This window comes from Pteropus alecto, unplaced genomic scaffold (assembly GCF_000325575.1).
Source record: "Pteropus alecto unplaced genomic scaffold, ASM32557v1 scaffold43, whole genome shotgun sequence".
Classification (NCBI taxonomy): Eukaryota; Metazoa; Chordata; class Mammalia; order Chiroptera; family Pteropodidae; genus Pteropus; species Pteropus alecto.
This window is the reverse complement of record NW_006435764.1, coordinates 361094-376711: the sequence shown is the minus strand read 5'-3', so window position 1 is coordinate 376711 and position 15618 is coordinate 361094. Positions and strand designations below refer to the sequence as shown.

Below are 15618 nucleotides of genomic sequence, written 5' to 3'. Positions count from 1 at the left end.
GGCTGGGGACTCCCCGGTCCCTCCAGGCTCCTCCTCCTCTGAGAACCGGGTTTCTAGGACAAGGAGGAATGCCCGTGAGCGGTCGAGACCACCTTTTACCTCGATTGCCCCTGGATTGGGCCTTCTGCAGGAAGACATCATAGCCAGGCCGTGAGCAGGACCAGGAAGTGGGGTCCCCCAGGAGTGTGTTTCATGTACAGTCAGCTGTTACTGGGGGTGACCATGGAGGCCCCCACAAATGGAGAAGTGCACAGTCAGGGCACTGCCACGACTTGGGGTGGGACCAGGGCCTCGGGCCGGCTGGGCTGGGGCGCCCTGCCCCGCCCGGCTCTCCCCACGGGCACTGGGCGGCAGCAGGAGCCGTGCTTCAGTCGAGGGCCGTCCAGGCATTTTGGATGGGTAGAGCTAGCCAGGAGGACGTGGCTTCTGGAAGGTTTGGGAAACCCTGCCCTGACCTGCCGTCCCTGGAAAGCCAGGGTGGGGGCTCGTGGGGCCTCTGGAAGCTACCCAGGCCCTGGTCATGCTCAGGCCTGTGGCTTGTCCACCCCCACGTGCCACGCCCCAAGCAGCCCCCGAGCCCTGCAGCTGTCCTCACGCCACCTGCCAGACAGTCAGCTCAGGGATTTCACAGCGAAGGGTTCACTCGGGACACCGAGCACTGTGATGCAGGTGGACGCCGACCCAGACTCAAGCTGGGCGCTACAGGTTTCCGCTCAGACCCTGAGCCTGTGGGTGTTTGCTCCTCCCCTGAGATGCGAGGTGCCCATCCCACAGCCGCCTGCCAATATTCTAGGCCCTGCCCCACGGTCCTGCCTCCTGGCACCTCCTCACGGCGAGGGCGCACGCACGGCGCTCTGGACACTGGGACAGTGGCCCTGTCACGGCCCCGAGTCTTGCTGCCCCCAGGTGGTCTTACTCTCGTGATGGCTGCAGCCGCCTAGTCCAGGTGTTCGGGCCGTGGCCGAGGCCTTGGGGGGGCTGGGGCACCAGACGGACAGGAGGGCTGCCACACATGTCCTCCTGGCCTCCCCAGGTACATTCAGACGCTGAAGGAGCACAGGCCCCGGATGGTGTGGGACAGCCAGGCAGCAGAGCACTTCTTCGAATATAAGAAGTGAGTGTGAGCTGGGCCTGGGCAGACGGGGCGCGGGAGCTGCGCTGAGGCTGGCCACAAGCTCGACCCCTGCCCTGGGGGCTGACCTGGCTGAGGAGCTGGTTGTGGAGGGCTTCTGCCAGCCAGACCCGACAGCCAGGGGGGAGCAGGAGGGCCCGCACTCCGTCCTGTGGGAGGGCTGGGGGCACCCAAAGCAGGAGGCAGATGGTTCCGTCTTTTGCAGAAGCCGCCGGGGAAGACATGTCATGTTCTACCCGACTCTGAAGGTACGTGGGCCCAGCAGGCACGGCCCTCTCGATGACCCTTGTCCTCAGCGAGGGCGAAGTGGGGAGAGGGAGCCAGTGCCGGGTGAGCTGCTCCACCCCGGGGAGGAGGGGCTCAGACCTGGGCACGCTCTCAGGTCAGGGGGGCCGCCGAGGGCTGCGATGGGGCCGCGAGGCAGAGGCTGACTGACACCCCTGTCTGCCGCAGTCCCTGCAGGTGCGGCTGGAGCTGGCCCGGGAGCTGGGCGTCGGGCTGTCCATCTGGGAGCTGGGCCAGGGCCTGGACTACTTCTACGACCTGCTGTAGGCCCGCCGCGGCCCAGTGCTCTTCTCAGCGGCATGCGAAATACAGACTCTTTTTTTGTCTTCCTGGCCAGTGTTTGCTGCGGGCCCTGGGGGCAAAGGGGCCAGGCTCCCCAGAAACAGGCCCCTCCCACCCAGCCTCGTGGGCAGGGTTGGGGAGGACCCACAGTCCCCGCCCCTTGGTGGCCAGGAGTGCACATGCTCCGAGGCTTGTGCTTCGTGTGGGTCTGGGAGATCTGGGACAACGTGCTTGCTCACGCTGGCCCCTGGCAGGGCAGCTCTGCCTGGTGTCTGTCACCCCAGCCTCTCGGCGCCCAGCCTGGCTCACCCACTTTCCTCCCCAGAGGCCGTAGCCCGAGCTCCGTGGCGTCCCTGAGCGCTGGGAGTCCCGGGGCCAGGGCGGGTGTCTGTCCTTGGTCAGGGCCTGGCTGTGAGCGGACGGTCAGCTTCAGGGCCCAGGCAGAATCTGGCCCCGCTGGGGGTGGCTTTGGCCCCCACTTCTGCTCAGGTGGTGGGTCAGGCCCTGCAGAGCACCCCATCTAGGCCTGCCCTCGGGTCATTGGGAACAGCTCATCCTGGAAAATGGACCCAGCCCCCCAGACCCAGGGTGGGGTAGGGCCGTCACGGGCATGCACGGGTGCCCATCTGCACTTGGGTCGGCGGGTGGGGACGCTGACCAGCACACGGGGCCACAGCAGGGCTCCCTGAGTTCCTCAGTTCCACAGTTCCCAACTTCAGGCTGCAAGGGAAGAGGAGGGTGGAGCCCACCACTTCAGGGGCGGGGCACTGGGTGCTGGTGTCGGCGGTCTATGCTGAACTGGGGGCCCACAGTGCAATTGGAGTGTAGGTGGATGGGCAGCCGATGGGGCACTGGGTATGCGTGGGGGCTCCTCAGCTTAGGGTTTGGAAGACGTGGGGGTCCAGTTAAGGGGGTGGGAAATTGGGAGGGGGGTCCTAGGGCTGAACCCTGTGAGTCAGGGCTGGACACAGACAGTGCCTGGAGTCTGAGAGGCCATGTACAAGGCTGAGAGCCAAAGGCCCACATCTGCGAGCCCTCACATGGGGTGCTTGGGGACAACCGGGCAAGGGGGCGGTCACGCCTTCCATCACACGAGGATGGAGAAATGCTGACGGGACCTGGGCACAGACCAGAGGGCAGAGTGCGCCGGTGGGGTTAGACGGGGCCGGCTTTGCTGGACGTGACTGGCCTCGGCCGCTCACTTGCTGCTGCTGTGTAAGCAGCAGTTTGGTTTGGTGTCAGCCTCGTGTCCCAAGACCCCGTCTCCACGTATTAGCTCTGGTGGCAGATTCACGTTGCAGTGGCCTCCATGGAGCCTGGACAGGCAGTGTTGGGGGGAATCGGGGAGCAGCCAGGCACCCTGGCGGTCTAGATTGTGTCCGTGGCTGTAGTCAGTGCTTGGCAAGTGTCACCAGGTGGGTCTGCCACACAAGAACAATGACAGCAGAGCCAGCAGAAATGGGGAAACCGAGGTTACAGAGTGGAGTGCTGGGGGTCAGCTCGGAATGCTCCTAAGATGGGCCTGTCCTCTACCTGAACCCCAGACCACGACCCTCACTCCCCATCAGTGTTTGCAGGAGGCTCCGCCCCTGCCTGATATTCGAGATGCAGCTAGACCACTGCCCTGGTTCTGGGCCCCGTGACGCCTGCCCTGCTCCCGATGGCCCGCATTATTGAAAAGTACGGGCAGTTCCCGGGAACAAACAGGAATAGATATGAGAAAGACAAAGCTAAACTCCATTTGCTAGGGCACCCCTGGGGCGGGGGGCCACCGCATATCGGGAGCAGGGACAGAGATGGCATTCGTGGATGGGCTGTGGACCGGTCAGGAGGCTCAGGGCCGTTCTAGAGCCTCTGTGCCACTTGGAGCCAATTTCACGGCAGTTTTGTGGCTCCTTGGAGGGGCAGGAGCCCCATCTGCCTGGCCTGGTGGCTCACTTGGGCCTGTGTCCAGAATCCCACCCCAGGCACCAGGCCCGTGTTGGCGGTGGGGGTTCCCCAGTCACGTGGGGTTTGCCTAGGTGTGGCACCCCATGGGGATCAGAGCAGCAACAGACACAGTTAGGCGGGTGGTGGGGGCTGCTGCCCACATTTTATTAAGGTGTGCAGGAACCTGCCGGGGCCCCACGTGGAATGTGGGTGACGGGGCTGCAGCCCCACCTTAAGCACCAGGACCAGCAGTAGGCCCCTGACCACCGCCCCCTGCCCTGGACGGGGTCCCGGGGGCAAACACTGCTCTGGAGAATACATGGATGTAAAAGTGAAAAGCGCCAGAAGCCCCCAGCCCCGGCAAGTGGCCAGCACTCAGCCACCTCCTCTGTCCCAGTGCTCAGACCTGGCCAGGGATCCTAGGGGCCCCGGCTGCCCACTCATCCCGTCCCCCATGCCCAGGCTGGTGCAGAGCCCCCGAGGTCATCTCTGGAGGGCGACATCCTTTGGCAGCGAAGCAGGGTGGCAGGCGGCGGGCAGCCTACGCACAGTAAGTGTCGGCCTTCACCACCTGGCAGTACATGGTCATCGCGAAGGTCAGGCCCAGGATCTGCAGGGACACAAGGGGCTGGCCGGAACTCCGAGGAGCCACAAGCCCAGAGGGGGTCCTGCCACAGTGGGTGCCCCAACTCCAACAAGCCTGAGTCCCCGGCCCGGACCCCTTCTCTGGGGGTGCCCCCATCCTTGGCAGTCCAGGTCCATCACAGCCATGCTTCCTCTGAGCCTCCGGGCAGGGCCTGCCCACCACAGGCATGGGGCACCGGGGCTTCCGAGGGCTCAGCATCCAGACCCACCTTCCCCTTGGGCTTGGCCACTCTGGGCTCTGCCAGCGGCTGCAAGGTCTGTCCACTCCGTGCTGGGCCACGTGCCACCTCCCAAGCTGCTTGAAGGCCCCTGTGCCCTGCCTCTCGCCCATTCACCCAGCTGCAACCGCCACCTCCAGGTACCCATCAATCTGGCATCAACTGCCCACTGTCCGAACCCCAGGAACGGCAGCCACCCTGACGACCAAGGTTGCTGACAGCATAGCCTCCCGCTCCCCGGGGACTGACAGGCGGGACTCATGGGGTGGGGGCCAAGAAGCGCGGCTGGGGGAGCAAGGGCCCGCCTGCTGGACCTGGGCACTGGCCCGGGCCGCCCACCCTTGCTCTGCACTGAGCATCCCTGTGGCCACCACGCACCAGGCCACTGGGGCTACAGGAACCCAGGCTGCACCTCCATCCACTAGGAAACAGGGTCTCTGCACAGGAGCCCAGGGCAGCCATCTGCCCCTGAGGTGGCAGAGGTCCCCTCCCCAGAGGTCGCCATCCCCCATGACCATCCCCCATGAACTTGGACCCGTGCGGGCAGGGCCTCTGCCGCTGTTCACTCCGCACCTGCACCAGTGCCGTGCACAGTCCAAAGACGCCCACGGCCAGAAGGTTCTCCTGCAGCCACATCTTCACCGTTTGGTAACATGGCTGCAGAAGGAACGGGCGTCACCGGGGCCGGCTCCCCCCACCAGGTCCCGGGGCGGGCAGGGGGGCGCGGGCTCACCGCCTTCCACCACGTGCCGGGCGCGTGCAGCCCGCAGCTCTCGCTGAACTCCAGGCAGCAGGAGTCGGGCACGCGCGTGGCATTGTAGACCTCAAACCAGTCGGTGTAGTTGGCGACGCCACAGCAGCGGAACTGTGGGAGAGGCGCGAGCTGGGACGCTGCGGGGCGGGGGCTCACCCGGCCCCCCCGGCCCCCCACTCACGTCGGTCTGGATGATGCTCCAGGCATTGGTGAGCCCCACGTTGCCTGGGGTGCCGTACAGGTGCAGGCCCTTCTTTAGGTCTCGCTGGGCGTACCTGTCGATCTGCAGGCACAACGGGGTGAGCAGGCCCGTCCAGGTGGGCTCAGCCACCTTCGTGCAGACCCCGCTCTGCCTGCCCCGTCCCCCTCCCTGGAGTCGCCTCCTCCCAGAAGCCCCCACAGCACCCAGGCCTTTGCCCCGTCATCGTCCTGGGCCACCCGAGGTGCTGAGCATCGGGCTAGAGTCGGACACGGACGGACAGGCGCAGGCCCTCGGGCCGCATCTGCACCCACTGGTCAGGGCGCACACATCCCCGCATGTCAGCCGAGGGGCCCTGAAGCGCCACGCCCAGGGCAAGGAGCACTGGGCGCCCAGGTCTCCGTCCCCAGACCACATCCCATGAAGGACCAGGGCGCCTGGGAGAACGGCCCATGGCAGGGCTGGGCAGGACATGCCCAAGAAGGGCCTGGAGTGTCTTCTGGCACCAGAAAAAAGCGCTCCACCAAAAGGACACTGTGGGGGCAGGCCAGGGGACACATGCCAGCCGAGCGGGCCCCATGGCAGAGCAGGGCAGAGGAGCGAGACAGTCTCGGGTTAAAGCCCGAGGACTCAGACACGTGAAGGGGCCCTCGCTGCCCTAGGCAAACGGCCAGTAAGCAGGGAGCGTTCCCAACCAACCCATGCGCAGCTGGCGACGGCACGGCCTCCGACGTGCCCGCTAAGCCTGGCCCCAGTGGCCGTGGTTAAAACCTAACCGTTGGCCTTGGGTCCCGTCAGTTGGATGAAGAGGCCACTGTCGTCCACACAGAGCATGGGGTCTGTGACAGCCGTTCTCAGCCCCCCCCAGAGCTGTGGCCCCTGGCTGGGTGGTGAGGCTGGGTGGGCAGAGGTGGCCATACCTTGTCTGTATAGGCGAAGAAGAGGATGGTGACGGTGGCCTCCAGAAGGAACACCAGCAGCAGCATCACGAAGAACTGGGAATTGGGGGACGGCCTCAGCGACCCGGCCCAGCCCTCAGCCCCACCTCCCTCGGAACCTGCAGGCTTTGTCCGTCTCACTGGACCTCTGCAGCACAGGCCTCAGGCCGGCGAGTGGACACATGTGCCCTATGCCTGGGTCCCCGTGGTGGGCACAGTCGGAGCGATGCCCTCGGGGCAGGGGTGGGTCAGACGGCAGTGGTCCCTCGGTCACAGCCCTCGGGGCAGCCGGGGGGGCCACTGCCAGCACAGGCAAGACCAAGGTGGGGGTACGGCTACCCGGAGCAGAAGCCCCACCTCTGACTGCACGCACGCCGCCTGGCCAGCACCACCACTCAGTGCCACGGAGGCACCGCCCTGGCCTGGCCCCTGGCATTCTGGGCCGAGCTGAGTGGAGGTGGTGGCCTGGGCCCGCCCCGCTTCCCCGCATGACACTCCTCCAGAAAGGAGGACAGACAGAATGCAGCCTGGACCCGGGGTGGGGAGCAGGTAAGCGGGCCCCATCCTCTCCAGGAGACCCCAATTTGCTTTCCCTCAGTCCGAGCTCCGAGCATTAGTGAGCCCCATGTTGATGCTCCAGATCTCAGGGCCCACTCAGGGGACATGGCAGCCTCGTCCTCGGTGCGAGGGGACCACGGCATTATAATTGGAAGGAGCCTGGCCCAGGGGCCCCTCCCCTCCGTGACACGGACGTCCCCTGGGCCGGGAGCCCGGCTCATCTCCAAGGCTGAGGTCGGGCTAGGGCCCAATCAGAGGGCCCCAGGGCCACGAGGTCTGGGACAGCAGGCAGGATGGGGTCCCGGGAGGGGTGGGCTGAGGACAGGCCCAGTGCAGGATGGAGGGGTGCAGCCTGGCACACGTGTGCACACGCGTGTCCCTGTCCTGTCAGAGGAAGCCCCGGCCTGGCCTGGGAGACCCAGAGGCGGAGCCCACGTGTCGGGGAGCCCCGCACCCCATCCCACGGGCCCCTCCCCGCACTCACGGTGAGCAGGAGGCACCTGTTCTCCTTGATGGCCCCGATGCAGCCCACGAAGCCGATGGCCATGACCAGGGTGCCGGTGACGATGAGCAGATTGGCGGCCGACAGGGAAGGGAAGGAGGAGGACAGGGTGGCGAAGTTCCCCTGCGTGGCGGCCAGCCAGATGCCGACCCCCAGGATGCCGCAGCCTCCCAGCTGGGACCAGCAGGGCAGGGAAAGGGGAGGTCAGGTGCCATCTGCATGCCCTGCACCCCGGGACAGCAGGCCAAGGTCCCGCCAGAGCCCCGAGGCAGCCAGGGTGGCGTCCAGGGCACCGCGGCCCGCCCCTCTGACCTCCCAGGGCCGGGTACCCCTCCCCGTCTTGTTCCGTGTAACCCCCAGGCTGGTTCCCCACATTAACCCCAGTCCATGCCAATGACACAATGCTCGGGTCCCACGCCTGTGGCTTAGCTGCACTGGGGCTGGGGTCGTTTGTCCGAGGACACTCCGCCACTTGGGTCACAAGCAGGCGCCTTGCTGAAACATCTTGGACATGGGCCCCCAGACGCCACCCCTCTACGCAGCGTCCCCCTCCGAGCCCAGCCCCGCAGCCTCTCGGCCTGAGCAGCCCAGGGAGACCCAACCGAGGGCTCTGTTCCTATGGGCCCCTCTGGGTGTCTCCAGCTGTCCCCTTCCAAGTGCAAGCCCCAAAGCATGGGCTGGGCCCCGCAGGAGTGCCGGCGGGTGTCAGGCGGAGAACACCCCACCGGGCCCCAGCCGCCCCCAACCACTGGAGCCTTCATTGGGTTTCGCAGCTGCTCGTTGATGGAAGTCAGTTAAAGAGGAAGAAGGCGGCAAGGTGGCAACAAAGCGACAGGCTCTCAGCCTTGTGCGGTGACGGGGACGCCTGGCCTTGGGGACCGGGGGGCCGGGGCCAGCTGGGGGCTCTGCCCCCGCCCTCGGCATTGAGGCCTTGGGCCGTGGGTCCTCTCAGGATCGGACGGGAGGATGTGTTCCGGGGTGTGGGCTGGGGGCAGGCCACCTTCACCTGGTCCCACGCATGACCACCTGGGAGCCGATGGCCGATGGAGAAGGCCAGGCAGCCCGGGGCTGCACGGCCACGGGACTGGGCAGGACGTGGGGCCCTGTGCCCCCACCAGGCAGGGCACTCCGGGGCTCCGGGTGCTCACTCTGCCCCAAGACAAGCTGTGTGACCAGACTCTGAAGGACACAATGTCCGCCCAGGGCCACCATGAGCCCCATGTCACCCCACGAAAGTCTCCCCAGCCTGGACGGCCAGACTCGCACCCCATTTTCCAGACAAGTGAACTGAGGCTGGGAGACGAGCCAACCACACGCCCCTGGCCTGGGGCCTCCACGCCGCCAAAGACCCCTCCCCTCAGGTGGGCCCTGTGGGCCCTAAGCCCCTGTCCGAGGAGGCCTCCCCGCTCCTGCCAGCAGCGGTCAGCCCTGGCCACAGAGTGAGGGTGGTGGCTGCCACTGAGTCCCCCATAACTCACCCGGGAGTGTGCACCACGCATGAAGCCCGGCTGGCAGGAGACTGCAGTTATGGAAAGGCGGAGGGACGCAGCTCCCAGCCGGCCTCCTGTGTGTTTGGGGTCCCTCTGAGCCGTGCCCAGGGTGGGCGGAAGGAGGGCCCACTGAATGAATGCCCATCCCCAGTGGCGGGTCCAAGGCCAACCACACCCATCCCTATTTACGCCTTAGCAAAAAACAAGAGTCCTGTCTAAAAGTCGCAAACACCTTTTCCGACGCTGCTGGTTTGGGCGCAGGCTAGGAAGCTCTGCTCAACAGCCCCCCGGAGCTGGGGGTCCAGATGTGGCTCCGCAGCGCCTGCTGCAGCCAGCATGCCTGTCTGAGCCCCTCCCGGGGCAGGGCGGGCGCTGCAGCTCCGGGCGGGGAACTGACGGGCCGGCCGCAGAGGCTGACTTGCCCCGCACTGACCACACAGCCCTGGTGGTTCCTGGGCCACCACGGATGACAAGTGCCTCTGCCTGCTGCCACGACTCGAACCTGTGAGGCCTCAGCACAATGTCCAGCTCAGGGTGTCTCCTGATGAGGTTTTAGGGGGCCTGGGGGAGGCTGCCCACATGGCAGATCCAGGACCCTTTACCTGAACACATGGCCTGGGGTCTGTGCCCCCCACAATGCCAGCACAATCCTGGCCCACGCCACACAGCCAGGGGACATACACACACCACACGCTGGCCATCCTCACCCCGGCCATCCTCACCCCAGCTGGGTTTGGGCAGAGCCCAAGGCCAGGGCAGGGTCTGCTGGCTGCGCAGAGCCAGCGGAGGCCCCCACCAGCAAGGGGAGGGGCTGTCCACGGTGCCGACCACAGGCGAGGCCACCACGGAGCGAGGCTGGGCCACCGGCACCTCTGGGCATCCTGAGCCTGCCTGTGGGAGGCGCCACTTGTGACATCACAGGGCACAGAGGAGCGGGGACAGGTGCTGGCTCATTTAATCCTCCCACCTGACCTGCAGGAGAGGAAACGAGGGGCTGAGGGGCCGCCCCCGGCTGTGCTACCCTGCCATGTTCATCAAAACACCCCGCACCTCATCCCCACAGCCTCTGGGTCTAGTGGGAACCCTAAGGACCCCAGGGGAAGGAAGACTGCAGCTGGGGCCACCCTGCGGGCTCTGCATGCAAAGGCAACACTGCGGACCAGCACACGCGGGCAAGGGACGGGCCAGGGCGGGGAGGCCACACGTGGGGGACCGCCCTCTGTGGAGGACCCTGGGAGTCAGGGTCTCTGGCTGGAGGACAGTGACCCACTGGGTCTGGCCGATCCCAGGCCCCTCACCAGGTTCACAGAGCTGGTACCGGAAGGTCACAATTCAGGCCGAGTCCCCAAGCCCAACCACGGCGGGTGGGGCTGCCTCTCAGGGAGCTGCTGGTGCAAAGGGGAAAATGTCATTTAAAACCGAAAGTGCCGGGGAGGCTGGCTCTGCCTTCAAGGGCAGCGGACGGCTCCAGTCAGCAAGAAAACACGACGACGCTGTCCCATGGGGCTGCATGGAAGGGCACGGGGAGGACGATGCCGGCAGGGTGGCTGCGGGGAAGTGGGGCCGGTCCAGGCTCCGGGGGACACAGGAGGGGGGTTCCCCACCTCCGGCCCCAGTAGAAACATATTTCCTTAATTAACTCTCCACAAAGTGTCCTCGCCTCTACCCTGAGATGGCAGGAGAGACACTCGCTGGCTGTCACCCAGATGCATGCCAGCACACACACTCAGCCCACGCTGTCACAGAAGCCCCTCACTGTCACACGGTGACACCCACGACAACACGGACCTGGCCACGCATCACAGACATGCTGCCCCACAAGCCCCCAGGCCCCTCCACGCTCAAGCACATTTGCACAGAACAGTCGACCAAAAACTCAGACACACGTGCCTACAGAATACGCGCACGCGCTTAATAAAATCACCTGTAATTCCGAAATATTTCTGTGTATGAAGCTTTTAAAACATTTTGGCAGGAAAATTACAGCCTCCAAGTGCAGGAAAAAATGGGCCTTGTCACACCCAGACACAGACCATAGAACACTAGATAATGGGGCTGCGGTCCCCAGAGGCCGGGAGCTCCAGGCCCTCCCGGGCCAGGCTGGCCAAGAGGGTGCAGCAGGGGGCCCAGGACCCCACCCCAACCCCAGCACCTCCCCAGACCCTCGCTCACTGCCTAGGGCACTGGCTGGACCCCCCTCCTCTGCCAGGCAGAAGCCCAGGTGGGCCCAGGAGCAGACCCCAACCCCACGACAGCTTGGGACAGAAGGCCAGCCTGTTCCAGGCCTGCCATCAACTGGGGCCTCCCTGTCCCCCTCCACGCACCCCGAACCCGCGCCCTGTCTGCGGCCCTCACCCCCCACGGCCCCGGCCCAGGGCCCAGCTCATGCTCCCGCTTCCTGCGTCTCTTGTCCATGGCTTTTTCAGGTCGCCTTAGGGCAGGTCAGTGGTATCGTCACCTCCAGGCCCAGGGGGGCTGATGTCAGCTGGCCCTCTGCCACTGCCCCTCTGGCCACACGGCTCAGGGTGGCAGATGGCCGGGCAGCTGGCCACGTCCTTGGAATGAGGTGGAAGGCTGGGTGCCCGCAGAGGCCAGGCCCGTGCCTGGGAGCCTCTCACCTGGCAGCTGGCACAGCCTCGGGTGGGGGCTGGGTATGGTGGGTGGCACAGCCCTCCCAGCCAAGAACTGCCACCGGGGCCCATCCACGCGCAACCCGAGAATGGCGAAATCCATCCACCAGGCCAGAAATCACTTCTGCAGCTGCCCAAGGCGGGGTCGGGGGGACTGAACCAAGGGGCTGCGGGCACCTTCCAGGCTGACGGAGATGTCCCCCTCTTCGGTCAGATATTGTCACGCAGGCGACAACTCTACACCGTCGACTTAAAATCCCTGCAACTGACTAGAGCCCTGGCCCATCGCGGAGATGACACCACTAACCAAGGACCCCAAGGCCAGTGTCCAAGGACGGGTGGGGGGCAGGGGCATGCGGGGGACAGACAAGGACGTGGCCAGGCTGCCAGGGGGTGGAGAGGCAGGGGCCACTGCCGGGCCTGGCCCCAAAGGGCAGCCTTACCATGCAGTGTGGGGAGGAAACAGCCCAGAGCCCCACAGGCCGGGAGGCGGGCTGTGGCTGAGGGCAGGGGCTGCAGCTGGGACCCGGGGCCCTCCCGCCGCTCAGACCTCCCGACCTCTAAGGCCACATCTCTGCCCCAGACAGAGCCCCCACCCAACCTGCAGTCTCCTCTATCTCTGCTTTGTATCTAGAAGGTTCTACCCACACAGAGCCTGGCAGGCCTGACTCTCCCCTCACCCTCCCTCCCAGCAGGCTGCACTCCAAGGACACTCACAGCCTGGTGAAGCCGCCTGGGTTAGTGGGTACACAGGCCTGCTGCCCAGGACAGTGCCACCGCCACCTGGAGCCCTCGGCCGGGCAGGACGACGGCCACTCCCGCGCCCCCGGGGAGCACACACGGCTGGCACCGGCATCAGGTCCCAGCCCAGCCTTTGCTCTGATCTTCCCGCCGTGCCCGCCAGTGGAGTGGGCGCTGCCACCACAGAGCAGATCGACATCCCCAGGCTCCAGAGTCCCTGTCTGTCCAGCCAGCCAGCCGCTGGCCCCAGAGAGAAGAGCTCGTGCAGTAAGTCCTGTGGCATCCTGACTCCTGACCTGGCCAGGACGACCCAGCACCCCCTCCACGGGGACACCAGCACCTGCCCCGTCCCTCAGCCAACTCCACCCATCCGCCGCCCACCTGCACGTAGACCAGCCTCCCAGCCCCCAGGCCCAGGGCACCCCGGCGCCAAGCACTGGCGGCAACAGGCAGGCCTGTTTCCTCCCCTGAGATGAGCCGGCACCTCAACCCCAGGACAGATGGGTGACCAGTGAGGCTCCCACCCCACTCAGACAGCGGGAGGCTCTCAGCCTTGCCCCCTCGGAGCCTGCTTGAGCCCCCAAGGAAAGCTTCTCAAACCGGGCACACGGTCAGGTCAGTTACCCCCGAGCCAGCCCCTCGCCCGTCCTCGGACTGCGCTCCCCAGGCCTAGCCAGGGACAGCAGTGGGCCATGGCTAGGGGAGGGTGGCACTGCCTCAAGCTTCAACCCAGGAGAGACCTCGGGGAGCCAGGCGTGCAGGCGCCTAGCGGTGCCAGGTGTCTGTGCCTCCAGGAAAGTGGGAGCTTCGAGGTGAAGCCTGAAGGAAAGAGCTGCTGAGCAGGGGCTGAGGGACAGGAGGGAGCTGCAGAGGCCGCTGCACCTTAACTTCCAAGCGGGTGCACAGGGCGGGACCCTCGTTCTCACCTCCCCTCAGCCTGTCCCAAGCACCCTCGGGATCCCCTCCCCGCCCTGCACCCTGGACTCTGCTGCCCCACCCGCTTCCCACACCACCGTCGGCAGCGAGCCCTGGCTGGCCGGCCTGGGGGTTCAGAGCACTGACGCAGGCTCCTGAGGTCCAGCTCACGGGGAAGCCCCTTCCTCAGCCTCCGCCCCAGCCCCTGTGGCCGGTTCCAGTGGGGAGACAGGCAGGACACTGGGGGGATACTTCTGTCCTCTGGGAGAGGGGCAAAAGCACCATCCTGTGGGGTGTCAGGGAAAGGGAGCTCTAGCCTCTGTCACCAGCAGGAAGGGTTTAGGTGACACCTGCACAGGTACGAGGCACAGTGGGGATCATGCCCAGCACCACCCCTCCCTTCAGGGTGCTTCTGTGGCCCTCCTCCGACCCCAGGTCTGGACCCGCTGGGCACCAAGCTGGGGGTGCTGAGGCCAGCCGCAGGGGCTCGGCTTGTCCCGGCGGGAGGTGTAAATATGTGATAAGAAGGGACAGGATGTTCTGGCCCAGGGGGAGCCCGGGGGGCCTAGGGGTCCCGGTTTGCTCTTCTCCAGGCCAGTGGCAGGGCCTGCGTCTTGCAGGGAGGCCCCTGCGGGGGTCACAGGACAGACAGCTCTGCTGGGGACACAGGCTGAGCTGCCCTTGGAGCACAGTGCCCCCGAGGGGCCCGCAGCTTCTCCCTGCAGGGAAGTGTCCAGTCACTAGGGAGGGCAGGGGAGGGGAGAAGCAGGTCCTGTTCACCTGCCAGGACCTGACCACCCCCTTGGCCACCACCCCGCCACTTACACTGCCCAACACGGTCACGACAACACCTATGGCTGCCAGCTCTGCTCACATCGCCACCCACAGCCATTAGTGCCAACCACACTGGAGCCCACTGCAGCCAGCCCATGTCCCCCCTCTTCACATGCCTGCCCGGGCTCCTGGCCTCTGGGGTCCTCCTCTACTCCACCCCTGGGCCTCCCCCTCCCGGAAGCCCCCTGCGGAGAACAAACTCTTGGGATAACTCCCTCTGGAAGCGAGTGCCTGGGGCAGGAGCCGCTTTGGGTCACAATCCCACACTCTTGACTGCTCGGTGACACTCCCAGTGACCCTGAGTGACTGCCTCCAAATGAGGGAGAGAAAAGCCAGGGCCCAGTATGGGAGGGAGGTGCAGAAAGGGGTATCTGGGTTTCTGGGCATTGGGCCTTAACTGGACCGCTCGGGATTGAGCATTACGATGCAGCATCCTTCTGGAGCCCACAGCCCCGGGGTGGCTAAGCCACGCCCCGCTACTCCCAGTTTTGGAAGGAGGGTGGGCTCTGGAACTGACGATGGAGCAGGGAGTGACCTTGGCGTCCTCGCTCCACCGAGCCTCCCCCAGCCCAGACAGTGGAGCTCCATCCTGGCCAGGCTTGCTCCAACCTGGTCAGGTGTGACACCTGCCACAGCCACAGCCCACCACCCTCCTGGCAGTTATGGGGCCGGGTGCAACTGTGTCCCCCACCTTGGGGGCAAGGGGCCACTCTGTAGCACCATCAGCTCTGGATACAGGCACCTCCCACCTGAGCAAACCCAACCACCTCAGCCAAAGTTATGAAAGCCCCCTCCCACCCAGTTAGGGGAGGGGGCAGCAGGGACACGAGACACCCTCCACACACTCCTGCCGGCCCCCCTTGCCCCACAGTCCTGGCGGGCGTAGTCAGGGCGATCACGCGCATACACCTTCCCACAGCAGCTCTGCAGGCAGGGCCACCTCGCCCCTCAGCCCCTGGGGCCCAGTAGGTCCGCTTGGTGGGGAGAGGGACGGAGGGGCGGCACCGGCCCTGCGCACAGACCAGGACCTGAATCGGTGCCAGGTGAGGCGTAGAGGCCAGGGCGGGACCCATCCCGTCTGGGGAAGAGAGGGGAGAGGACACAGGGCAGCCGCCAGGGGTGGTGTGGAGGCCCGGCTGGACCCCGCGGCACCGGAAACGCCCCGCATCGGCCGGTCCAGCCCTGGCCGCCAGCCAGAGCAGTGACCCTGGTACCCCCAGGCTACGGCGCTCGTGTCCCGCCCCATCCTAGCGGGGCAGCGACCCTCGGTTCTCCCGGAGCCCCAGCATCAACGCCGGGCCGGAGCGCCACCCGGGGTCCCCGATACCCGCGCCCCGCCGCCACTCACCCAGAACAGGAGGTTGAAGGCGAACATGAGGTACTTGACGCCCTGGAGGCAGCCGCGCGCCATGCCGCAGCGCTTCAGCTCTAGAAGGAAGATGAAGGACAGGTCCAGGTAGAAGACCACGTACTTGGTGCCCTTGGGCGACGTGTAGCGCGCCTGGGCCGCCTTGGGGCCGGGGCTGGCGTGCAGGCCGAAGAAGGGTCCGCCGCCGTCCCCGCGGT

The 15618-nt window shown here is 66.1% G+C and overlaps 2 protein-coding genes across 12 annotated transcripts in view; one reads left to right on the top strand and one right to left on the bottom strand.

Annotated features, from left to right (window-relative positions):
* CHID1 (chitinase domain containing 1) overlaps nt 1-1743 on the top strand; it is a 15475-nt gene extending 13732 nt beyond the window's left edge. For 2 of the 5 annotated variants that reach the window (XM_025046148.1, XM_025046147.1), the window contains 3 exons: nt 1034-1114; nt 1338-1380; nt 1586-1684. In XM_025046148.1, the coding sequence (XP_024901916.1) occupies nt 1034-1114; nt 1338-1380; nt 1586-1684 (223 nt within the window). Of the gene's footprint in view, nt 1-793; nt 1001-1033; nt 1115-1337; nt 1381-1585 lie in introns of those variants that run through there. The other 3 variants (XM_006910971.3, XM_006910972.2, XM_015588841.2) reach the window with 3 other exon arrangements.
* Nucleotides 1744-3760: 2017 nt separating this feature from the next.
* The window catches only part of TSPAN4 (tetraspanin 4), a 19726-nt gene continuing 7868 nt past the window's right edge, over nt 3761-15618 (bottom strand). For 5 of the 7 annotated variants that reach the window (XM_025046150.1, XM_015588748.2, XM_015588747.2 and 2 more), the window contains exons 3-9: nt 15401-15480; nt 7425-7616; nt 6365-6439; nt 5427-5528; nt 5225-5356; nt 5065-5148; nt 3761-4238 (exon numbers count right to left, since the gene is read on the bottom strand). In XM_025046150.1, coding sequence (XP_024901918.1) covers nt 4170-4238; nt 5065-5148; nt 5225-5356; nt 5427-5528; nt 6365-6439; nt 7425-7616; nt 15401-15463 — 717 coding nt within the window. In that variant the 5' untranslated portion in view covers nt 15464-15480 and the 3' untranslated portion in view covers nt 3761-4169. The remainder of the gene's footprint in view (nt 4239-5064; nt 5149-5224; nt 5357-5426; nt 5529-6364; nt 6440-7424; nt 7617-15400; nt 15481-15618) is intronic. The other 2 variants (XM_015588745.2, XM_015588746.2) reach the window with 1 other exon arrangement.